This window comes from Dama dama, chromosome 1 (assembly GCF_033118175.1).
Source record: "Dama dama isolate Ldn47 chromosome 1, ASM3311817v1, whole genome shotgun sequence".
Classification (NCBI taxonomy): Eukaryota; Metazoa; Chordata; class Mammalia; order Artiodactyla; family Cervidae; genus Dama; species Dama dama.
Genome location: NC_083681.1, coordinates 61,034,915 through 61,060,922, shown reverse-complemented (window position 1 = coordinate 61,060,922; position 26,008 = coordinate 61,034,915). Strand labels below are relative to the sequence as shown.

The 26,008-nt window shown below is 34.5% G+C and overlaps 1 protein-coding gene across 5 annotated transcripts in view; it reads left to right on the top strand.

Annotated features, from left to right (window-relative positions):
• The window catches only part of IMMP1L (inner mitochondrial membrane peptidase subunit 1), a 71,388-nt gene that overhangs the window by 23,859 nt on the left and 21,521 nt on the right, over positions 1-26,008 (top strand). For 3 of the 5 annotated variants that reach the window (XM_061151292.1, XM_061151284.1, XM_061151266.1), the window contains 3 exons: positions 19,987-20,120; positions 22,012-22,100; positions 25,541-25,667. In XM_061151292.1, coding sequence (XP_061007275.1) covers positions 20,016-20,120; positions 22,012-22,100; positions 25,541-25,667 — 321 coding nt within the window. In that variant the 5' untranslated portion in view covers positions 19,987-20,015. Of the gene's footprint in view, positions 1-6,159; positions 6,420-19,986; positions 20,121-22,011; positions 22,101-25,540; positions 25,668-26,008 lie in introns of all 5 variants that reach the window. The other 2 variants (XM_061151276.1, XM_061151301.1) reach the window with 1 other exon arrangement.

Genomic DNA, 26,008 nt, shown 5'->3' with positions numbered 1-26,008 from the left:
AAATGGCTGTTGCTCCTCCATTTATGAGTTCAGGAACTTACCTGATGGTTTGCAGATTTGATCTTTCAGATAAGTAGTATATGAACCTTTCGTTCATCTTTAGATTATATACACGTCATTGTTGTTGTTGTTTGGTCTCTGAGTTATGTCTGATTCTTGTGACCCCATGGACTGTAGCCCGTCAGTCTCCTCTGTCTGTGGGATTTTCCAGACAAGAATACTGGAGTGAGTTTCCTTCTCCAGTGGGTCTTCCCAACTTAGAGATAGAACCCATGTCGCCTACATTAGCAGCAATGAAGAATCTCACTGAGCCATCTGGGAAGCCCCTCTATATACATTCCTTTTTCCTAAATTTCTTATGATAATGATTTTGACTCCCTTTGTGTATCTGTATTTATGTGCAAAATGGCCTTTTTAAAGAAAGGAATATATATGGAAAAGTGCACATATTATAAGTGGATGGCTCAAGGAATTTTTCAGAAGCCAAACACAATCATGTAACCAGCACCGAGATACCAAAAGGAACATTATCAGTCAGCACTCTAGAAGACACCTTCATGCTCTCTTCTATCCTCTGTTTCTCTCCCTGCGCAAGGATAACCACTGCCTTGACTTTCAACATCATAGATTATAACAGTTTTGCCTTTGTATTTTATATATAGAATTGCACAGTATAATTTCTTATGTTTAGTTTCCTTTGCTAACGATTGTGTCTGAGATTCATCTACATTGTTGCATGTGGTTGTAATCTGTTCACTTTGATTACTGCATTCCATTGTGACTATATCACAACTATTTTTTTATCCATTCTGTTAATGGACATTTGGGTTATTTCCATATAATGTTAAATATATACTTTATAATTTGCATGTTTGTTTTGAGCACATGTCTAGCAGCAAAATTACTGGATCATAGCTATGTTTATTTCCAACTTTAATCAAAATCGCCTGTTTTCTAAAATGGTTGTGCTAGTTTATATTCATGTGAGAGTTTAAGTTGCTCACACCTCATTTTCCCCATCTTCTTCATCCTTCAATTCTGATGGGTATAAATTACTAAGAATTATGTCGTTTAATTTCTAGCTTCCTGATGACTAATGAAACTGAGCACTTTTTCATATGTATATTGACTGTTGGATTATTCTCTTTTGTGAAGTGCCTGTTCACTGCTTTGCCCACTTTTTTGTTGAGCTATATGTTTTTTTCTTTGATTTTGGGGCGTTCTTTATATATTCAGAATATGAGTCCTTCTTTGTACAGGTATTGCAAATATTTCCCCAACCCTGAGATTTGCCTTTTCAGTCTATTAATAGTGTTTTTGATGGACAAGTTTATGACTTTAAAGTAATCTAGTTTGTCATTTATGTTTAATGCTTTTTGCGTCTTAAGAAGTGATTGTCTACTCTGAGGATGTTCTGTTTTTCTCTAAAGGTGTTGTAATTTTATCACTTGCATCTGTAATTTCAGACTATATTTTCATGTTAGGCAGTTTTGCTTCTCTTTTTAAACTCAGTCTATGTCTCTAGGCAGAAGAACAAAGTGCACTTTTATAAATGAACGTCATCATGTACCTCCTCCAGAATACTCCCTTAAGAAAGTAGTATGTAATCTGTATGTTTACCTTGCGTGCATGGTCAGTTGCATCAGACTTTTTGTGACCCTATGGACTGTAGCTGGCCAGGTCCTCTGTCCATGGAATTTTCCATGCAAGAATACTGGAGTGGGCTGCCATATCTTCCTCAGGGGATCTTCCTGACCCAGGAATTGATCCCATATCTCCTGCATTTGAACTGATTCTTTACCACTGAGCCACCTAGGAAGCCCCTCACCTGCACCTATAATGTACTTCATTGTCTTTAAGTAAAGTTCACTAGAAAATTCAGTGAAGAATTTCTGATGTTGGAAAATGTTATGATTTTTAATATTTTTAACAATTCTATCTTTCATAAAAATGTTTATCCATGAAATTTTGTGATGTGTTTACAGACATAATTCTAGTTATCTCATTTGGGTATAGTTTACTCTGTTAAAGTTTAGGATATTTAATTGAGAAAAAATAGGTATTAACTTTTGTCACCAAAGCAATATAAATACTATTATATTTGAAAATTATTTTTATAGGCCTCTTTTTCATCATTTGATCTTAAATAGGTTTTTTTGTGAGCATTCATTTGTATACAAGTTATGAACATTCACAAGACCTTCAGTGATATTTTTATTATTCAAAAATATTTTAGATATTTCTTCTATGTGCTGTTATTTACATTGCAGCAAAGTGTTTCTATATACCCTGGTATTTTAGTTTTTATCTTGTCAATAATGTTTATTATTAGCTTAATGATTATTGTATTTTTAAATTTTACATTTATATTTCATGAGATATAATTGCCTACTTGAAAATGTATTTTGTCTCTGATCACAGTGCTGAAATTATTAATAAAGAAAGGTGATTATACTTGACTCTTAGCTAAGCACTTAGATATTTTTCACTTGTCATCTACATTTTTTAGTTTAAAGCAACACATTAAATATAATTTTATCCTGGCTTTTATTTTAATTCATGCATTTAAAAACTGAAATTCAGATAAAAGATATTTTCAAAATAAATTCAGCATATTATTTATGAGTGGAGCAACACATTAGCATTGAGTTCACAATAGATCATATCGCTTTTATTCCATCTTACAAGCTTAGCAGCACAAACAGAATAATCAACATATTATTTGGCTGTCATCTGCTGAACAGAAACCAGAGATCACAAGGAGGTTTTCCCTAGCTGTGGTGATGGCCTTTTTGTTCCAAGCCCCCATCTGGGAGGGCCATGGTGTGTTATCATATGGAACGCGGGGTTTTCTGTAATCTGCTTAGCTGCACTGCAGTTTGAATCTTCATTCCATGTTTGTGTAATTTATAATTTTAATGAGACCATGGCTCTTGTGGGCTTTGAAATATATTAAAAGCTCTTTTGTGCATATGCTTTTGTTCTTGCTTAATAGGCTCAGTGTATTTAAAACTGATGAATTTTTATTCATGAATTTGGATGTCTGGGGATTAACTTAGACTGAATATCATTGCACTCATGTGTTGATGACTAGAAAGTTTGTTATTGTTGTTATTTTGGGTTTTTTTGTGTGTCTATGTCTTTGTGATACTTGTATCCATAAAAGAACTTAAATAATTAAAGGATAGGAAAAAGTGGCATGGCTGGGTCATAAGGAATTTCTTCAGATTTTACCCATCTTATTAATTGATACTCACATTTCATCTTTAGTCTTAGTGCTTTTAGATCTATATTATGAAGGAACAATTATGAAAAAGCAACTTTTAAATTAATATCTTACATACTGTGTTTATATTGAAATAATATTCCAATGTGTGACAGAGTTAGACTTTGTATTTTAATTGTATCATATCAGTTGTCTGTGGTCATACTAAATCAGCCATTAACTTTCTTGAATTAAATTAGGTATATGTTTTATATTTCAGCTATTTACAGTTTACTCTGTTTCTGTAAAACCCTTTTTGTTAATGGATTTTTTTATTCTTTACCTACATTGGTGAAATGATGAGAAGACTAATGAAAAAGCAGCTTTATAGTGGTTTATAAAGTTGATCTTTTAAATTTTGCTGAAACTCTGAGTACACTAAATGCTTCATATTTCTATTATAGTTATTACTCTTAAGTATAGTTTTAAAATTTGAATATAAATAAATATAGCACCTTAGGCAAAAATCATGGCCCATTCTAGATCCAGACTCTTTTGAAGTTTCTGTCTATTGGACTCAATGAGGGGTTACACACTTACCTTACTAGTCTTTTAGGAAATTGCCCAAGATGTAGTTTTTCTAAAAAACCTAAGTTTATTGTACTAAAGCATTTTTGTAACTATAAATCATTAATTTTTGGTACATGTTGGTTATCAATTTGGCTGGCCCCTTGTTTTCCCTTACTGCCCTTAAGCTAGAAATATGAGATAGAAGATAAAATGACAGCATTTTGTTTTTCTTTACTAAGCTTTTCTATCAGATTTGATACTGGAATGTTTGTTTTTCCAAATAATCCTCTGCTTTAGTGTTTTTATTGATAGTACAATTTCAGTTAGTTTAGGAATATATTATTGGAAATGGTCTGCTAAAGCAGTGCTGTTCAATAGAAATATAATGCGAGTCATATATATATATTATTTAACCTGTTAAATTCAAAATATCTTTTCAACATGTAAATTAATGCAAGATATTTTATTCTTTTTTTGTACTATCTTCACAGTCCAGTGTATATTTTATACTTACATCTCAATTTGGACTAGTCATGTCTCAAGTACTTGATAGCCTTATGTAGCTTGTGGCTACTTTGTTGAATACTGTAGCTCTATAGTATTATATATAAAAGGCATAACAAAAATGTGTATTTTTTGCATTCTTCATTGTTTTTCTGTACTATCCTAATAAAGGTAATCACAGAGTATTCATGTGCTGCAAAATTGAAATCACAGTTTTTTTTGTTTCTCTGGTGCTGATGATATTGGTGCATGATTCATAGACAAAAACAGAATTATGCCACCTGAGTATTTATCAGATATTATGTAGATATGCTTACAGGTATTGTGATGATAAGGAAATACTAATGGCCAACATAGTGGATGTGATATGTTCCTCGACACTTGTGGGCGAATCAAATTTATCAAATAATCATATTTCAAGTATACTGAGGAGCTTAATTTTATAAGAATTCCATAACAAATCTTGATACTTTTTATTTCTTTGAATAAAATTGAGAACTCCTTCTCACATTCTTAGAATTTTTCTGGATAGGTATTTGTGTGAACAAATATGAATCTCTTTTTTCATGTATGTTTGCTTAAAGTTAGTATAGCTTTAAATTTCTTTGAAGAAAAAAGCTGAACATAAAAATACTGTTTTTTTAAATAGCTCTAGGATTCCATGCATTTTATTAATAAATGCTCTGTATATATGCAAATATAAAGAGAGGTTATTTCACTGAGTACCTTAAAGGTATACAGTTAAGTTTTCTAAAAGTCTCAATTACAGTTGATTTGTATTGGTTCAGATATTTAAAAATGTAAAATCAAGATGATTTGTATAAAATACTGCTGCTACTGTACCTACTTTATAACAAAGTAGAGACCTTATTATGTGTCATGGACCTTCTTGTTCATGTATAGTTTAGGGAGAAAATCCTGTTTGTGAAACTTCTGAATAATTCACATTTTCTAAATTTTTAAAGAAATGAGCTAATTTTTATGCAATCTAACCTTCATGTAGATATTGGCTGGTGCCTGTTGTATTCTTTTATTCACTTAAATTTTTATTGACTTCTCTTTGTGACTTATGCATTTAAAGTATTGACATAAAATGTTAAACTGTTCTTTAAACAATACCTCTAGTTTCTTGGAGATGATAAATCCATCCATTGATTTCCTAATTTTATTATGTACACAGTCAATTGTAATCCAAGATTACAGCAAACAAGATGTTAATTTCTAGCCATAATCTATGTACATTTCAATTACAGAGCATGATTGTTATAGAAGCACAGAATAAAAAGGAATAACATTTGTGCTATCCTCACAGGAGCTGTCAATAAAAGATGTAATAGGGGATTTAGGAATCTGGAAATGGCCAACTAATTTATGTGAATCTATTTTATTTCAGCTAGAAAGACCAAGCTTTTTTTCGTCTGCACTGCATATTGCAGAGCACAGGCTGTCTATAGAAAACCAGGCGGCTGCATATGGATAGTCCCTTGATATCATTCACTTGCTGTGTAATCTTATTATGCAAAGTTCTAATCTTCACCTAGAATGAATGCCTCTGGGTCAGAATATAGTCATATCAGGGTTTTTGAGGTCATGTTTTGTGATCCTTAGCTTATTCTTCTAAGTAGGGCTGGGATTTGAAGGGTATTCCCTGGACGCCAGCAGATAGACAACAGAACCTGCTGCCTTTTTGGAAGACAAGACCAACATGAGGTCCCTGGTAGGATTAAACTTGATTTGTAGCTGTAGGATTTTTTAACAGATGTATTATTGGACAGGGAATAGGGGGCCACCAGCACAGCAAAATTGAATCACAACTGGCATTCTCAGGGAGTTTGCTGCCTGCTAAAATAGCAGCTGCATGTGGATTTGACTTCTTTCAGGTGAAGCGACTTCCAGTCATTTGGAAAGGATGGGATGAAAAGGAACCTTGGTGATAATTTTGATGTCTGCAAGATTTAGTACCAGTGTAATGGGATTACCGGTAACACCTTCACTGCAGAAAAAGCCACCTGGCGCTATAACTGGCAGCAGCTGAGAACTAATCCTTTTCCATCTCTTGGATGTCATTCATGAAGCTCAAAGCGATTTCTTTCCTGCTAACTGTGATTAATTTTATAAACAACAACAGCAAAAAAATCAGGTGATCAAGGCAAAGAATATGCTTTTTTATTTAGAATATGTTGCCTTATTATAATCTATATGACTCATAAGTTATGTAAGACATATATAGACTATAAACTAAATATGACTTAAAATTTATTAAAATATTAAGATAGAAAAGTTGATTCATAGTGTACTTTATGCTTTTTCCAGTTTGGTGACATAATGTATTTGCTATTGGTAAAGACTTATATTTGAGATTAAATACTAATTTACATACGTTGGTGTTCTTTTAGATACAAGGCCATTATTAACAAATCCAACACTGCATAGATATAAGGAAAGGGAGTAATTTGTCATATGTTTTACCTTTTTTTGTGACTGCTTCAATTCCTGCTGAATTAAATGTTTTTAGTGAATAAAATGCTTAATGATATTAAAATATATCAACATACTTTTGATAATTAAGGAAATGCTGGCTCAATTTGCTAATAGAAAAAGGGCTCTTTTGAAAGTATATGACCTTAGGTCTTAAGATAGTTTATATTAATACTGAAAGACTATTTTTTAAAATCAGAAATTCTTAGTGTTTTCCTTTAGCAGATGGGGATTTACTTGCTTTAGAATCATGTATTAGTTAATTGACTCTTTTTTTAAAGCATTTTATTTCAACCAAAAACTTTATCAAGTACTTTGTTTAGAGGTGTTAATTATTTTAATATTCTTCTCTTACACGGTTCAGAATAAACTGAGAGAAAATGAAGTGAAATTATCCCATCAGTCACCCAAACAGTATGCAACATAACTGCCAAGACTAGAAAAGATAATTAGTGTTGTCAGTGTTATGATCCTGGAGTACTTACTTTTAAAATATTTATTCACAGCACTTGATTTTTATCTTATGGTAGTTTTTGGTTTAGTAGTTTCATATTGTGAAAAAATGGATTATAAAACCTTAATTTAAATGTTTTCAAACTTAAAGTCTTAACTAAATGTAGGTGACTAAAATGTTTTGAAATTATAAGAATAACTGAAATATAGTCATCCATTTTACATAAAATATTGATATGCTTATAGCCTCTGTTAACATATAGTACACTTTACTTTTCTCTATATGAGGTCTTTGTCTAAAAAATCAATAATAAATTTTAATAAATTTATATAGTGATCATTGGTCAAACCTACCTAGCAAACTTGTCATTCTAATGAATTTTAACTGGTTTGTGTCCCAAAATGTGTTTCTTCATTTGTTTTCACATTTAAAATGAATGAATGAGAAAGCTTAATAATATTTCTACTGAACTGCATTGTGGTAGTTTATAAAGGACTTTTATAGTCTTCTATTTGTGTTTTTATTATTTGAAAAGCTGTTTATGTAAAATTATATTACACTGAAAAGACCTGTTCATGAAATAAGTGAACTAAAATCTTTTTCTTATCATCATAATATAATTATTTGTATTTTAAATATACAGTATTTGACTTATGTGTAATTTCAAATTATTTTGTCAGGTAGTGTATTTCTCAGGGTAACTTTCTATGGTAGTTAATAGTATTACATAATTATTTCAAAAGCATAGCTTTCCTTTGAAAATAAAATTTATCTAAAAATTTTATTAAACATTTTCACTGTTTACTTTTCTGCTTTTTATTCTGAGTGGCATTTGAGAGTTAGTGTTTTTTTACTTCCCTGTTCTAGACATTATTTTTATTTGATTAGAAATGATTATCTCCTTTGGAAAGTCCCAAATAACCTCACTTAATTAAATTCATTGTAAGCATATATGATCTTTTCAGTAATATACATTTTTTCAAACAGGTATGGATTACTTGAATTTAATACCTGATTGAGTATAAGAAACTTGACTCATTGTTAAAAGCTACAACTAGTAATTTATTGTACAAGTAACTCATAATGATGTCAATGAAAGTTAAGGAAGTTATTTTGGAGATAAGAAAAAGGGATGTAGGATGGGAGAAATGAAGAAAATTTTACTAATTAAGTCAGTTGTAATAAAAGAACAAGATAGGAAATCTTAGGACTTCTTGATTATTTAAGAGATGATGAACGTTTTTTCTTTATTGGTAATGTGTGAGCCTTAGTATTTTCTCCAAAGGACCATGTATGACCTGTAGGCTGGTACACAACAGCTAGCCTATAATAATGCTAAATGATATTTCTTCCATTTGAATGAATATCCTTCAACTATTGTTTGTACAACTTGTATATTGTTCTGAAATAGATGAGTTACATAACCAATGGGGAATTGTTGGTGAATGAATGGGGTGGTTTTGATATTTAACTGTTTGGAGGCTGGTACTTGATTGTATTAAAAGTGTCAACTACTTAATGCTTTATAAACATAAAATGAGTTTTGATTTTATGTGTGTGTGTGTATATACATAAAGAGTGAATTTCAGAAAATAATATTGGATTTTTCAGATCATTGAAATGTTAGCATTATTAAGTTTGATGATGAAAATTTATAGAATTATCCCAAAGGTAGCAATTAGTTTAAAAATAATGAATGGTTAAATTTTGTCAAGTTTCTGAAAATGGTGAGTATGTCTCAGTGGTTTCAAATGAAGCGCAGAGTCCTTTACTGGATTTTCTGGGAGCTTATTAAAACTACTAATTCTGCAGCCTTGCTCCCACAAATTCTTATTCATTAGCTCCATGATGGGAGCCTGGAAGTTTGGAATTTGTTTTTTTAAGTTTGGGTGTTAAATGAGGTTCTTGAATTATTTTGATGCTGCAGTCATATTTAAAGCAGTTTTCACTGCTTTAAACCTTAAAGTGATGTTACTTATTTCCTCTGAGGATGAATCAAAATAAATAGATTTAAATAGAATCTTCATTGATTACGGGGATAAGTGTTCCTTGAATTTGCAGTTCTAGAAAATAAAAAATACCCTGTGCACAAGTCTTAAAGTAGATTTGACATTATAGATTTGAACAATTGGTGAGCAGCCCTGAAGGTGACTTCGCATTGGCAGGAATTTGAGTTACTCTGATGGAGAGGCTGCTGTGTGAGTGAATTATTTAGCTGTAGAACAGGGTACACCACTCAGCTTCTGTGTCTCAATGAGTCTGTTGTTCTCTCCTTGTCACAGTGACTTCCATTCATAGTCTTGAAATGGACATATGTCTTTCAGCTACTTTATGTGTGTGTGTATATATATATATATACAAACATGTATAATTATATGCTAAAAGTGTATTTTGCGTAGATATCTTTGAACTTTAGAAATCATAAAGGTGTCAGGAATGTTTAAGTCTGCTGTTTTTTTTCTTGTCCAAATGAAGGTAAATGTAGCAAAACTCTTTAATGTTGCGATTTGTCTTCTGCTTCACATCTACTCTTTCCTCACCTTTTCCTTAAGGTGAATCCTTCTTTAAATGCTAATATATTCACTAACTGTTCTGTTTATCAAAAAAAAGTACATTAATCACTTCTTTGACTGGTTATATTTTAAAATGAATGCATTTCTGTAAACTGATAGTCTCAATTAACCCTGACACTTTACTTTTTTTTCTTTTTCTGAAACAGAATGCTTTCTCTTTTCAAAGGAATTTAACACCTGAACAATTAGGTGGATATTTTTTTTGTGGCTTTGGGTATTCTGAAATACCCATAAAGGCTTCTTCAATGCTTAGACATAAATCAAGGTCTTAGACTTGTACCCCTATTCCCTGAAACTTCTAAGGATGGAGAAATGTCTACTTCTTTTACATCTTCTGGAGTTCATTCTGCTCCATCTTTTTAGCTAGTTTGAGATATATATTTGCATATACACTTTATTTCCCAGGGAAGAATATGGGAGTGGGTTGTCATTTCCTTCTCCAGGGGATCTTCCCAACCTAGGGATCGAACCAGTGTCTCTTGCATTGCAGGTGGATTCTTTACTGACTGAGCCACCAGGGAAGCCCCCTTTAGCTAGTTTTAACCAGTCCAACCTCTCTCCCATGCCTATTTTATAGTTTCCAATAAGTTTCTTTGATTTTTATTGAGAGGCATATAGTGTAGTAGTGGATTTTAGAACCCAGCCTCCTCATTTTGAATTCTGGCTCTGCTGTGTATGAGCTGTGTGATTTTGAATAGTTTGTTCTCTTTTCTGTCCCTCAGATACTTAAGTTCTCATAGTTATTGTAAGAATTAAATGAGCTAATATATGTAGTTAGAACAGTGCTTGTTCAGAACAGAACGTGTTCTTGCATGTATTTAAATATTTGTGGCTGTTGTTATTTTGGTTGGTATTTGAGGAAAGAAGCCATTGTAGTCTACATCTAACATAATGTTTTCTAACTTTATGTTACAGGAAGAAGGCATTCTTAAGTCTATAATGCAGATAGCTGTTTAAAGTAGACAACAACTTTGCTTTTTTATGTCAGCATTATGTGAAGTTTTGCTGTATTTTAATCAGAAGTCTCTTAAAGCTTTTCTGAAAGAAGTATCCTCATATCTTTTCCTGTATTATGTGACACAGTCACAATTTTAAATTTTCCTTTTTTTTTTTTTTCCCCTAGCTGTTCTAGTAATTCTCTGTTAGAGTACATAGGCTCCCCACTAAAGGAATTGGTTCTCTACATTAATAACTCAGTTTTTAATTGAAGTATAGTTAATTTACCATGTGTTAGTTGTATAGCAAAGTGATTCATTTATATATACATATTTTCTTAGATTCTTTTCCATTATAGGTTACTGTAAGATACTGAATATAGTTATCTGCTGTATGATAGGTTCTGGTTTACCTGTTTTATATATAGTCGTGTGTATATGTCAATCCCAAACTCCTAATTTATCTAACTCAGTTTTTTTTTTCATGTAAATATGATAGGGAATAAAAAGCAACAAATTCTATTTCCTAGGAGACTAAAATTCTGTATTCCAAAGCTCCCCAACTTTTTTCACAGCACACATGAAATATGGCAATATTTATACATTTATACAGCACCCAGTAATAAATGACTAGCTGAGCAAAGCTGCTCAAGGATAAATGTGCCCATTGGCCATCCTGGGAGCTTACAGCAATAGTTTTCAAATTTTGCTTCATAATCACCTGGAGAACTTGTTAAAACACAAATTGCTGAACAGTACTCCAAGAATTTCTGATTACATAAATCTCGAGTTTGGCCCAAGAATTTGCAGTTCAAACAAGTTGCTTTGATGCCCCTCCTGCTGATCTGGGGACCATACTTTGATAACTACTAGTTTAGTGTGTTGGTATTGATGTGGTAGGTAGAATAATTGAATCCCTCACTCTGAGATATCCATGTCCTAATCGACCTAATTATGGTATGGATGTGTCTGATTGTTCATAATTAGATTTAGGTTATACATTTTTGGCAAGAATAGTACAATGATGATAAGATTGTCAGGAAGCTCCATATCAGTTTTTACCTTTATGTGTGCAGCTAAATTGGATCATATAGTTAAGATAATATTTACTTGATCTCTCCGTGTAAAGGTATTCTGTTCCTTTGTAAATAATAAGTTATGTATTTTAATATTTTGTACCTATCCTGTTTACCAACAACCTTTTACTCAGTATTTTTAAAATTGAACTACAGCTGATTTATAATGTTGTGCTTGTTCCTTGTGTACATAAAGTGATTCAGTTATCTATCCTTATTCAGATTCTATTCCATTATGGTTTATTATATGATACTGAATGTAGTTCCTTTTGCTATACAGTAGAGCCTTGTTGTTTATCTGTTTTACATAAAGTAGGGTGTATCTTTTAGTCCAAAGCTCCTAATTTATCCTTCCCACCTTTTCCCCTTTGGTAACCATTAGCTGGTTTTCTATGTCTGTGTCTATTTCTATTTTGTAAGTAAGTTCATCTCTATCATTTTTTTTAAGATTCCACATATAAGTAATATCATATGGTATTTGTCTTTCTCTTCCTGACTTACTTTACTTATAATATATAGGTCCATCTCTGTTGCTGCAAATGACAATGTTTCATTCTTTTTTATGGCTGAGTAATATTCCATTGTATATATGTACCACATTTTTATCCATTCATCTGTTGATGAACACTTAGGTTGCTTCCATGTCTTGTTTATTGTAAATATTGCTGCTATGAACTTTGGGATGCGTGTATCTTTCTGAATAAGAGTTTACTCTGTATACATGCCCAGGAGTGGAATTGCAGTCACTCAGTCATGTCCAGCTCTTTCCGATCCCATGGACTTCAGCATGTCAGACTTCCCTGTCCTTCACCATCTCCCGGAGCTTGCTTAAACTCATGTCCATTGAGTTGGTGATGCCATCCAACCATCTCGTCCTCTGTTGTCCCCTTTTCCTCCTGCCTTCAGTCTTTCCCAGCATGAGGGTCTTTTCCAGTGAACTGACTCTTTGCGTCAGGTGGCCAGAATATTGGAGCTTCAGCCTCAGCATCAGTCCCTCCAGTGAATATTCAGGATTGATTTCCTTTAGTATTGACTGGTTTGATCTTGCAGTCTAAGGGACTCTCAAGAGTTTTCTCCCAACACTACATTTCAAAATCATTATTCCTCGGCACTTAGCCAACCATATCAGTTCAGTTCAGTTGCTCAGTCGTGTCTGACTCTCTGCGACCCCATGAACTGCAGCACACCAGGCCTCCCTGTCCATCACCAACTCCCAGAGTCCACCCAAACCCATGTCCATTGACGGTGATGCCATCCAACTATTTCATCCTCTGTCATCCCCTTCTCCTCCTGCCCTCAATCTTTCCCAGTGTCAGGGTCTTTTCAAATGAGTCAACTCTTCGCATGAGGTGGCCAAAGTACTGGATTTTCAGCTTCAGCATTAGTCCTTCCAATGAACACCCAGGACTGATCTCCTTTAGGATGGACTGGTTGGATCTCCTTGCAGTCCAAGGGACTCCCAAGAGTCTTCTCCAACACCACAGTTCAAAAGCATCAATTCTTCGGTGCTCAGCTTTCTTTATAGTCCAACTCTCACATCCATACATCACCACTGGAAAAACCATAGCCTTGACTAGGACCTTTGTTGATACAGTAATGTCTCTGCTTTTTAACATGCTGTCTAGGTTGGTCATAAGTTTCCTTCCAAGGAATAAGCGTCTTTTAATTTCATGGCTGCAGTCACCATCTGCAGTAACTTTGGAGCCCAGAAAAATAAAGTCAGCCACTGTGTCCACTGTTTCCCCATCTATTTGCCATGAAGTGATGGGACTGGTTGCCATGATCTTAGTTTTCTGAATGTTGAGCTTTAAGCCAACTTTTTCACTCTCTTTCACTTTCATCAAGAGGCTCTTTAGTTCTTCACTTTCTGCCATAAGGGTGGTGTCATCTGCATATCTGAGGTTATTGATATTTCTCCCGGCAACCTTGATTCCAGCTTGTGCTTCCTCCAGCCCAGCGTTTCTCATGATGTACCCTGCATATAAGGTGACTCTATTTTTAGTTTTTTAAGGAACTTACATACTATTCTCCATAGTGGCTGTACCAACTTACATTCCCACCAATGATGTAGGAGGGTCCCATTTTTCTACACTCTTTCCAGCATTTATTATTTGTAGACTTTGTAATGATGGCCATTTTGACTGGTGTGAGGTGATACGTCATTGTAGTTTTGATTTTTATTTCTCTAATAATTAGCGATGTTGAACATACTTTCATGTGCCTGTTGGACATCTGTATGTCTTCTTTGGAGAAATGTCTATTTAAGTCCTCTGCCCGTTATTTGATTGGGTCATTTGTTTGTTTTTATTATGAGCTATATGAGCTCTTTGTATATAATTTGGAAATTAATCCCTTGTAGGTAACATCATTTGCAAATATTTTCTCCCGTTCTGTAGGTTATCTTTTTTTATGGTTTTCTTTGCTGTGCAGTAACTTCAAGTTTAATTAGATCCCCCTTGTTTATTTTTTTTTATTTCCATATTTCTAAGAGACAGATTTAAAAATTATTGCTGTCATTTATATCAGAGTATTCTGCCTATATTTTCTTCTAGGAGTTTTATAGTATCTGGTATTACATTTAGATCTTTAATCCATTTTGAATTTATTTTTGTGTATGTTGTTGAAGACCATTCTAAGTTCCTTCTTTTAAATGTAGTTGTCCAGTTTTTCCCAGCATCACTTATTTAAGAGACTGTCTTTTCTCTATTGTATATTCTTGCCTCCTTTGTTGAAAATTAATTGACCTTTGGTTTGGGGGTTTGTTTCTGGACTCTATTCTGTCGGTCCATGTGTCTGTTTTGGTGCCAGTCCCATGCTGTTTTAATCACTGTATCTTTATAGTGTTGTCTGAAGTCTGCCAGGGCTTGTGCCTCCAGCTTTGTTCTCTTTCCTCAGGAGTGCTTTGGCAGTTCTGGGTCTTTGTAGTTACGTATAAATTCTAGGATTATTCTAGTTCTTTGAAAATGTCATAGGTAATCTGATAGGGATAACATGAAATCTATAGATTACTCTGAGTAGTATGGCCATTTTAGTAATACTAATTCTTATAATCCAAGGATATCATCGAGTTATTTTAAGCATCTATTAATGGCCCTTGCCTGAATTGGTGTTCATTTCATTATTCCTGCTGTATTTATTAGCTGCTATTTTTTTTTATTAAGAACTTTCCTTATCCCCAACACATACTTTTTTTAAAAAAAAAATGTATTGACTAGATCTCATTTTTATTCTACTATATTATTTATTACTGTTACTACTTTTTAAAATAATCTCAAACTTGGCCAGTAGGGGACTCCTCAAAGACTCCTATGCCTTTGGGGTGTCAGTGACCTTTGGTCAAAAGACATAGCCAGCCTAAGAAGAATACCCAAGGAAATAGCCAGGAAAATAACCCTTCCTCTCTCTCTCTGACTTCCTGCTGGGGTTCAGTCAAAGCTTGACTGAAGTGCCTTGATATAGTTCATATAGGTCAGTTTTCCAAGTGTAGAGAGCAGTATGGAGAAAGGTAGAGAGCAAATCCAAAGTGACAAGCAAGATATCTGGCACATGTATGCACATATAGAGTTATGGATCCTTTGAAATCACTGTGTTAACCAGAGGTTTGAAACCCCTGTCTTAATCCTTTTAGCCAGTAGAGATATTGAACCCTAGCAGTATGTGTGATTTTTTTATATCTGACATGAATTTGGGCTTCCCTGGTGGCTCAGACAGTATAGAATCTGCTTGCAATGCAGAGGGCCTAGGTTTTGTCCCTGGTGGAGAAGATCCCTTGGAGAAGGGAATGGCCACCCACTCCAGTATTCTTGGCCTGGGGAATCCCTTGGGCAGAGGAACCTGGGGGGCTACATCCATGGGGTCGCAAAGAGTTGGATGTGACTGAGCTACTAACACTATATGAATGTTACTTTCTACTCTTGATGTTTCTCTTAAATAAATTTGTGAGCTCTTAATCTCAGTTTCAGTATTTCTCAACAGTGCTCCTCTTTTAAAATATAAGACCAACTAGTCTTGATCCTCAGAGTCCTCTATAAATAGCTCCATAGCTCTTTCTATTTAAGAGACTAAGACCCAAAATTATTTCAGATACTTCAGCCTCCATTCTGTTGCTAGTATCTGTAAGGAAGAAATGATGTCTGTTAACTTTTTTCTTCTGATCACTGATTTACTTTAGTATTTTATGAGATAGTTTCTTCTCAAACATTGTATTTGAAATTGGACATTTGCTGAGTAATAATAAAAAAAGGGTTTATGGTCCCAAATACTTGTGAATGGAAGTTAACTACAGGACTTCTCGGAAGACCAGAACCATTGTATAGTTATAGCATCTTTGTATTTTTTTTAGTATGTTTTTTAGCCAAAAGCAAAATATATTGCACAATTCAAATTATATAAATTTTGGTAGATTTCTATTAATTTCCTCTCTAAATTTCACCTTATATCTGTATTATCAATGTCTTCTTGCCGAGTGCCTCATGTTTCCTTTTGTTTGATAATATATCCCCTCTGTAACATCAGATAAGCTCTTTTTTTGTTTTGTTTTTTAAATGTAATATCTATTTCACTACTTTTTAGGGTTTGTCTCATAGATCACACTTTCACAGCTAAGCCTTCGGACTTGCCCTTGTCGTTGTTGCTTAGTTGCTAAGTCGGGCCCCTACTTTTCCCCTAATATTATAATGGGAGCAAAGTGGTATTTACACAACCTAGTTAACTTTACAAATAATATTCTGTTACTGTTACTCCTCTTAGATCTTTTTTGAATTAATTGAGCTTTAGTTGTGGTGGTTTGGTCGCTCAGTCGTGTCTAACTCCTGCGACTCCATGGACTGTAGCCTGCCGGCCTCGTCTGTCCAAGAAATTTTCCAGACAAGAATACTGTAATGGGTTGCCATTTCCTTCGCCAGGGGATCTTCCTGACCCAGGAATCGAACCGAAGTCTCCTGCACTGCAGTCAGAGTGCGAGCGAGCGAGCGCTGGACGGGGAGCGGGGGAGAAGATGGGGAAGTCCCAAGGTTCGGAGGGCGGGCAGAGGCGCCTGGCGACCGGGCACCGGGTCCAGAGCAGTGGACGACCGACGGCCAGCCAGGCAGACCGGTCCAGGGCGGGCTCCCAACGAGGAGCCATGCACCGCCCTGCCGTGCAGAGACGCGCCAGAGGCTCCGCGCTGTGCGGTCTCTAACCCGGGGCAGTCGTGGCCGGCGCCAGAGGCGAAGGCGCGTTCGGGGCGGGGAGAGGGAGCTCGGCCACCCAGAACCCTCGGACCCACTCTCCGGTGATGTGGCGGGGAGGTCGGGCGGAAGAGAGACGCCAGAGACGACGCCGCAGGGCGCGGGACAGGGTACGCCACCCTGGCGACTGAGCGGGTGGTGGGCGGGGTGCCCGGCGGGGATGGAGGCGCGGGGTGGGGGCAGGCAAGGAGCCGCCTTCGCTCCGGCCCCCTTTTTACGCCGCTCCCCACTTTCTCGCTCTCCTTTTCCCTTACACTGGAAAGACCACCGGACAGACCGCGGCCGCCGCCCCCCGCCCCCCCCCCCCCCCCCCCCGCGTCCCTGTGCGGACAGAAGTCTCCCTCCTTTCCATCCCTCCCCTCGCTTTAGTTATGAAGTGTTTTTAAGTATCACTATTTATTAACTTATTAAATTCTAAAAATCATTAGTTTTTAAAATGTCAGTTATTACTGTAAGCCAGATTCCTAAGATGGAATAGTTCATGTTACTTAAAAAATTTAACAAGAACACTTTTTCATATGTTACTGGTAGTTTCTTCTTTCAGTGAGTATGACATTAGTCTGTCTCCTTGTTGACCAAAAATCTCAGTGTTCTTCTGATCATTTTGAACCTTAATACCATTTTATTATACTAAAGATGTGGAAAATATAGCAGATTTGCGTTCAATATATATTCATTAATTCAGTCGAGCCCCATGGATTCAAAGATGAATAGTGTACAGTCACTGCCCACCGACATAGAAGCAAATATAGTATGTAATAAAATACATAATAAGAGAAAGATACAAATAATATAGTGCGGTATTATAATCAGTGTTTGCTGAAATTAGGTAAGTGATACAAAGCATAGGTAACATTTGTTGGGGTGGCCCAGTGAAGACTTGTTAGGGGAGATGACATAATCTATGTTTAGAAAGTAAAGTGAAGTCGCTCAGTCATGTCCGACTCTTTGTGACCCTGTGGACTTTAGCCTATCAGGCTCCTCCGTCCATGGGATTCTCCAGGCAAGAATACTGGAGTGGGTTGCCATTTCCTTCTCTAGGGGGATCTTCCCGACCCAGGAATCGAACCCGGGTCTCCTGAATTGGAGGCAGACGCTTTAACCTCTGAGCCACCAGGGAAGATATAATCTATGTTTAATAAGTGACTAAACACTAATAAGTAATAAAACACTGATAAATAATAGTCCTCTCCTGTGGGTTCTAAAATCCTATTATTGCAACTTCCCTGGAAGTCCAGTGGTTAGGACTTTGTGCTTTCCCTGCCTAGGGCTTGGGCTCACTCCCTGGTCAGGGAACTAAGATCCTGCAAATCGCACGGTGCATCCAAAAGGAAAAAAAAAATCTATTTTATTTAAACATAAGATAGGCAGAATCTTAGACATTTGGAAATGGAACTTAATTATATAAGGTTATATAGTACATGCTAATCGCCAAGCAAATGACACAGTAACTAGCATTTTTTGATCTATTTCACTACACACACTTCATATCTGATTACAAGTAATCCTGACTTAACTCTCTGAGATACTGATAGTAAGGCCATTTTACAGGTAAAGGCACTTGAGATTTACATAGGTAGAATAACGGGAACGTCACACAGATAAAATGTGGTGGAGCCAGGGTATCTGCTTTGACAGATCAACTTTAGAGACAGTATTCTTAATCATTGAAAATGAACAATGGGAACCCAAATGAGAAGCAACAACTTGCCTGTTGAGAGCATTAAGTGTTCGTGGGCAGTTTAAGTAAACAAGGGTATGGTTGAGCAGTCAGTTTCTGTAGGAGCATCAAGGAAGGTCAGGTTGGAATCTGAAGATGGGATGGAAGCTATTTGAAAAAGAATCCTGAAAGTGAGTAATATGCGATAGAAAACTACAGAGGTTATGAGAGCAAGGGAGAAATATGGGAGTCAGTGTAACGTAATGGTTAGGTTCTTGAGTTTCTAGTTTTGTGATGTTTAGCATGTAAGCTGACTACACTTAGGTTCCTTATCTATAAAATGATAATAGTAATAATATCTGTCTCACAGAGATTAATTTGTAAAGCCTGACTTATATACCAAGCATTGAGCAAATGTTACATGTTATTATTGTTGATGTGTTTTAGTAAATTTAATCTGATAACAGTGCCTAGAAGTCTAGGCCTAAGCATTAGGCCATTAGTTCAGAAATGCTTGAAACATAGCTGTAGCAGGTAAATACAAAAGAAGGGACAAATACTAGGAATATTTTAGATGAATAATATCAGTATGTCAAGTATATATGGCTTTTTAAAATATATATGGTTCTTAATGATGTTTCATAATCATGTGTTCATTGTTATAGTAGCAATTAATAACTGACAACTGAATGTAACTACAGTTTACAAAGCCACTAGGACATGTTAATTGAATTTGATTCTTGAACCATTTTGTGAGATACTGTTATTTCCATTTTATTAAGGCCCATAGAGATGAAGTAATTCATTGAAGATCACACAAGTTAATAAAGGAAGTAATTTAAAACTTTCCTTTTCATATATATATGTTCTAGTTTTTTCCTCTTTATAATCCTATTAGGTTATGACAAGAACTGATGTTCTATCACTGGCAATAGTATGAAGAACTATTATTAATACTTGAAAGAGTTAATATCTTTTCTTAAGTATCAGCTTTGATATCAAGAAATAACCAGGGCATGAAAGGGGAGAGACAAGTTCAGAGTCTACTAGTTATCTAATTTATATTTAAACCCAGTAATATTTGAATATAATCTGTTTAGTAGATCAGAATATTAAGTGGCTATGATTTACCTTTAAAAAAAAATCTGTATAGCAAAAATGAAAGTAAACTTTTGATTTTCTGCACAAATTATATTAGGCATTTACTACCCTTTGGGTAATTGTAAAATATTTTACAGTAGAGTTATCTCTTAAATATTTTTAAATAGTATTGATCATGAAACTTTTTGAAATTTACCATCAGGCCAATGGTGGCAGAGTCTACATAGAACTATGCTTCGTGGTGTTCTGGGAAAAACCTTTCGACTTGTTGGCTATACTGTTCAGTACGGCTGCATAGCTCATTGTGCTTTTGAGTATGTTGGTGGTGTTCTCATGGTAAGTGCTCACTTCAAGAAAATAATCATATAAAACATGTTATTCTTTTAAATTGAAGGAAGAGTGTTTGTTTGCATTGGCACTGATGTAAAACAGAACTGTAACTTTAAATGTGGTCCTGTATTGTTTCTTTCAGGGGCACAAAAGTCCCTGTTAATCTAATGAAATATTAGTTTTTCCCATTATTGAGTACTACTTACTGTGTTCCAGGATGTGTTTGATATTTTATGTTTATTAACTTATTTAATCTTTTACACTCTGTGAGATACATATTATTGTTGTTTAGTTGCTAAGCTGTGTACAACTCTTTTGCGACCCCATGGACTGTAGCCCGCCAGGCTCCTCCATCCATGGGATTTCCCAGGCAAGAATACTAGAGTGGGTTGCCATTTCCTTGTTCAGAGGATCTTCCTGACCCAGGGACTGAATCCGCATCTCCTGAGTTGCAAGCAAATTGTTTACCATTGAGCTACCAGGGAAGCCCCTGAACTACTTACTAGAAGTCCACTAGTACTATGTACATGAGGAAGCTGAGGCTCAGAAAGCTCAAGTAACTTTCTACAAGTCCCACAATTCCAAGTAGACTTGGAATTTCAGCACAGATTTCTCTGATTTTCAAAAATCCTACTTTTTAACTACTGTGAAGAGTGTCAATAACTGTTACTAAAACAAATGATTTATTCTGCCTTGTGTCAAAATTAAAATGTTAAGGCTGTCCTTTTCCCAATGTATTTTCTTAATATTGCATCATAAATCTATCAATCATGCCAGTACTCACCTTTTGTCCTATAAATGAAATAATAATTCGGTTGATTGTTCAGTCTGAGTTTTGCTATTGGTGTTGCTGTGTTTACAGGTTTACTCTAAAGAGATTTATAGTCATATAATCTCAAGTTGGAATAATTCTAATAACTATATTTAGGCAAATAAATATATCTAACTGAAATTCCCCTTTGATTTTTTTTTAAAATCTATACTGGTGCCTCCAGTAGACTACAGAGACAGCAAAAAACTTTCATTGTGGTCTTTTTTTCTGCCTGAGTAGGAAGTTTTGAGTAAAAAGTTTTATTTACATACAACTGAATTGGATGAAGACTGTTGTATGTAGATTTTTTAGATTACAATGATAATATACTATAGTTTTGAGGTATCAGTTCAGTTCAGTCACTCAGTTGTGTCCAACTCTTTGCAGCCACATGGACTGCAGCACACCAGGCTTCTCTGTCCGTCACCAACTCCCTGTCCATATGTACCTCATACCTGTTTTGAGGTATATATGAAGATTATTGTTTTAAGACACACTAATATGAAAGTTTTTAAAGTGCATCTCATTATGCCAGTATTTTTCAGTAGAAAATGTAACTTGCAGCCCCCCAAAATGAATAAGCTATTCTCTTGAAGAGAATGAAAGACATCAGTTAGTTGAAAATAGTATGATACCACTTGCTAAATTACTGTCATGGGCTTCTGGATGATATTTGGCCATAGCAAGAAGAAAAAACATCATTCATTTGTTCATTCAACAAGTATGTGTTGAGTATCAACTTTATGCTAAGCACTGTTCGTGATCTTGTTTAGCAATTGGGAACTTAAGAGACAAAGTCACTGCTCTCAAAGCACTTAAATTTTACAAGATGGCCAAAATTTGGACCCAGAGGTAATGTTATTCATCTTTTATAATATAATACTAATAAACCATTTTAAATATATTTTGCCTGTGTTCCAGATTTGCTGGCTTCTCTATAGAGTTGAACTTCTCTTGGAGCTACCAGCTTTTTATAAATCATCCTCCAAGTTTAAAGAACATTTGCTTGATTTTCTTTTAAGCCTGATCAGATATTTATATTTTAAAAGGTTTTCAAGTTAAATTTAAAAATTACCTTTCTTTCAGTGTTCTGGACCATCCATGGAGCCTACAATTCAAAATTCAGATATTGTCTTTGCAGAAAATCTTAGTCGACATTTTTATGGTATCCAAAGGTAAATTTCTGTCACAAATATATTAAAATCATGGTGAAAACACACATACATATTGTGTCTTTTCTGCAGTTCCTTAACGTTAGCTTTAAAAACTCTTCTGTAAATAACCAAATTAATGACCAACTGGATGAAATTTTGACTCAACTTTTTTCTCTCATTGTGAGAAATTTTAATAATCTTTCTAAATATTCAGTCTCTTGGATCGTTCGAGTAAAGAACTAGAGACTTAGGAGCCAGTTACGTATTCAAATCTTAGTGATTTGATTTTTTAATTTTCAAAATAATCCTGCATTTCTGTTGGTGACTGTCTTATTCTCTATAGTCTGTGATGAGCAGTTGATGACTTTTAGACTGTATAACACTATATATAGCTGGGAGCCAGGAATCCTATCTATTACGAGTTTTCTGATTAATTATATTAAGTTACAAAATTCGTCGGCAAATATTATTTGCCACTAAATCTTTTAAAATCCTCTTCTAAATGGTGTTTCCAATCCTTAAGATATTATTTATTCTACTTAACTCCTGTAGTGTTATTCTTCTGAATTGATGTCAAGTATTAGTCATTTAATGTATTTTCTAAAGGGAACCTCTTTGATTCCCTAAAATTTGGTGTCCGTTAGTTTTTCATAATTCTTAAAAATAAATCTGTATTACATTTCATCTTCAGAAAATATAAATTTTACTCACTTGAGCTGTTGTTTATCTTATGGCATAAGTAGGTTTAGGTATTCCTCTTTCATTATTGGCCTTTTGTATAGTGTATTTCACATTACTGGAAAATCACCAAGAACAGTGTAAAACTGTTTTTTGCATTTGCTGATCTTCCACCACCTTAGCTTCTGTAGATAGAAACTCTTCCTCAAGCATTATGGTCTAGCATGGGCCTTAGGTAATTCTTCAGATCTTTTCTCCCCAACAACTTCAGATGCCTAATTGATAGATATGGGGGTAATAAAATAAAGTTTATATAACAGGTTATATTCTAGCTTCCTTTTCTTTTTACCTTATATCAAAATAACTTAGTACAGTCTTTGGATTAACTGGAGACCTAGGTTCACTACAACATGAAGACAAGCGAATGTTTTTCCATGCTAATCACATGATTCACTCTAGTCTTTAAGCATCCTTAACAAGAAGCTGGATTCATTGGCTAAATAGTTTCTGAATGAATACTTCAATATTGTCTTTTTTTGGAGGGGATACTCTTTGCAGTCAGATGGGTAATATAAATAACTATATTTAGTAAATAAGTTGTTTTGAAAGTTTCATTTTGTATTCTGTTCATTCAGGGAACCCATTGGCTGGAAAGACAGCTCAAAATTTGGCATTTATGTGAGACATACCAAAGTAACTTTTACAACCAAGGTAGTCAGTTGGTAACTCTACTTTAAAAATATTACTATCCTGAATGTTTTTTTCATTAATCTGTAGCACAGAACTCTGAGATTTCAGTCACATCTCTTACACCTGACAAGAGATACTCTTGCTAGCTGCCTGTTTCTAAAGACAGAATAGTCATCCATTTAGGGATGATAAAAGCCTGCATATCTGGTATCTAAAGCACATGGATTTTTCACTCCAGTGGACAGAACTCTCATGCCTGAGACAGTCATCCCTTATTACTGCTCACTCTTTGAACAGTCAATGAGCACCTCATTTATAAGATGTGCTCTAGTCTATAGAGAATGTTGGGTTGAGTAAGAGGTTGATCCTTCATCTCAAAAGCTTATAATCTACTAGAATAATAAGGATGATTATAAATGATATAGGAAAATTTGAATCTTAACTCTGTTAAGTTTATTTTAAAATGCTATTTGAAAGAGTGGAGAGTTCTAGGTAATCTTTTTTGATCTAAGTTCTGTGCCTATAATATCTGGTTAGACCACTGGAAGTACAGTCTACAGTAATAATGCTTTCTATAAAAAAAAAAACTTTGACTAAATTATGATTTTTTTATGTTGCCATTCAAGTGCAGTTTGTTATGAGGGTCATATTGATTATTTTGTTGACAAACTTAAGCTGAATAAGACTCCCACAGAGAACATTTCTCTCCCCAAAGCTAACCATAATCAACTTTGATAGTATGTTACATATGTTACAATATTTGCAAATTTCTTCATCTGAACAGTTCTGCTGCCATAGTTGCAGTTGGTTGGAAAGAGATGCTTTATCCTGTTTTCAAACAAGTGTAAGCCTTATATTGCACTCCAAATTACAGAGTTTAGTGTTTTAATAGCATACAGCTCTTATTAAGAATAGCCTCAAGAAATGACTATTCTGGATACTGTTGTAATTTCTGTAAAATTTCTGATGAAGATGCTATCTTTACTTTCCTTACATACATATCTTTTCCTCTTTGATTTAGTTGTTAAGAAAAATTTTGTCATACTTTTCAAACTAAACCTTATTTTATTAGTTAATGATTGGCAGATAATAATCATAATTTCTTTTTTAACTTGACTACCAAAAAGTTTCAAACTCATTATAATACTTACATATAGCAATAACTAGGTTTCTAATTTAACCATCATCCTTTATTTTTATGACTTTTGATTTTGATATATGCATCTTTTATCATAAGCAGCATCAAATTATTTTAAGAACCTGGTACAGACAATAAGTAAATATATTAAATCCCTTCGAGTGTGAGCAACAGAATTCACTCATTGCTCATTTCATGCAGAAAGAGTGTTGTATTCTTTTTGGTTGGGACATTAGTCCTATATTTCTGTCTCCTTCCTTTCCAATTTTAAGTATCTTATGTAGTCTTCTAATACATGCGAATTGTTACTTATTCCATGAATCATCTCTTCCATATGTAACCCTATCCATGTTGGTTTTATATGTATGATATGCCAGTTTATTTTTTGTATCATATGTTTGGACAGCTTTTAGTATTTTTTCTGGCTAAGTCTTCTGATAATTTTTCTTCAAATATAAGTCTTTTTGACTGTACTGTGAACTGTGTAGGTTTATATAATTTACATGCTGCAATTTCTCAGTTCTTTAAGCTCTAAGGAAACATAGATGATGTCTCTACCTTTATATGTGCTGTAGAGTCAGTCAATGTTACAGGCAGGGCAGTAAAATTTGCTTGGTTAATCTGGTGATATTTACATGGATTGCTTTTTTATAGTTTTGATTCTAAAAATTTAGACACAAAAGTAACAAACTAAGTACAGTGTAAGAAGGTAATTCTCGTGGAATTGTCAAAAATTTTAGAATCTTCTAATAGTTTTTCCATCACTCTCATTTTTGGATTCTGACCCATTAAGTTAGTCTTGAAGGTTCTCAAAGCTGGTAAATGTATGGGAGGGTTAGTATGTGAGAGGATAAAGGGTGTGGCTTTAAGTTGCTTTATAAAAGTATTGTAGCAGTGCCATGCATGTGTTTATGCTTAATAATAACACTGACTTTCTTTGACTTTTTCCCCTCAGAGGTGACATTGTGGTTGCAAAAAGCCCGAGTGATCCAAAATCAAATATTTGTAAAAGAGTAATTGGTTTGGAAGGAGACAAAATTCTCACCAGTAGTCCAGCAGGTTTCTTTAAAAGCCATAGTTATGTAAGTAACATTTCAATTATGTTATTCATTGCTATCACAGTTTATTAACATTAACTGAACACACTGACAAGTGAAAATAACTTTTATTTGTGTTTGAATATAAGTTGAAATGATGCATTCAGTAGAATATGTAAGTGTATGTTTGTATCGCAAACAACATGGCTGTTATAATTTATATATTTTATTTTCTTTTAAAGCCCCATTCAGACATCTCAGTATTAGTTGTTGAAGGCAGGATTCACCAGCGGTGTCAAAATACTGGGCAAAGTTTTGAGGGAAAATAGTAGATTTGCATAGTCTCAAAGTATCTCTCCCAGGGTTTTTTCCAAAGGGAGAAATAG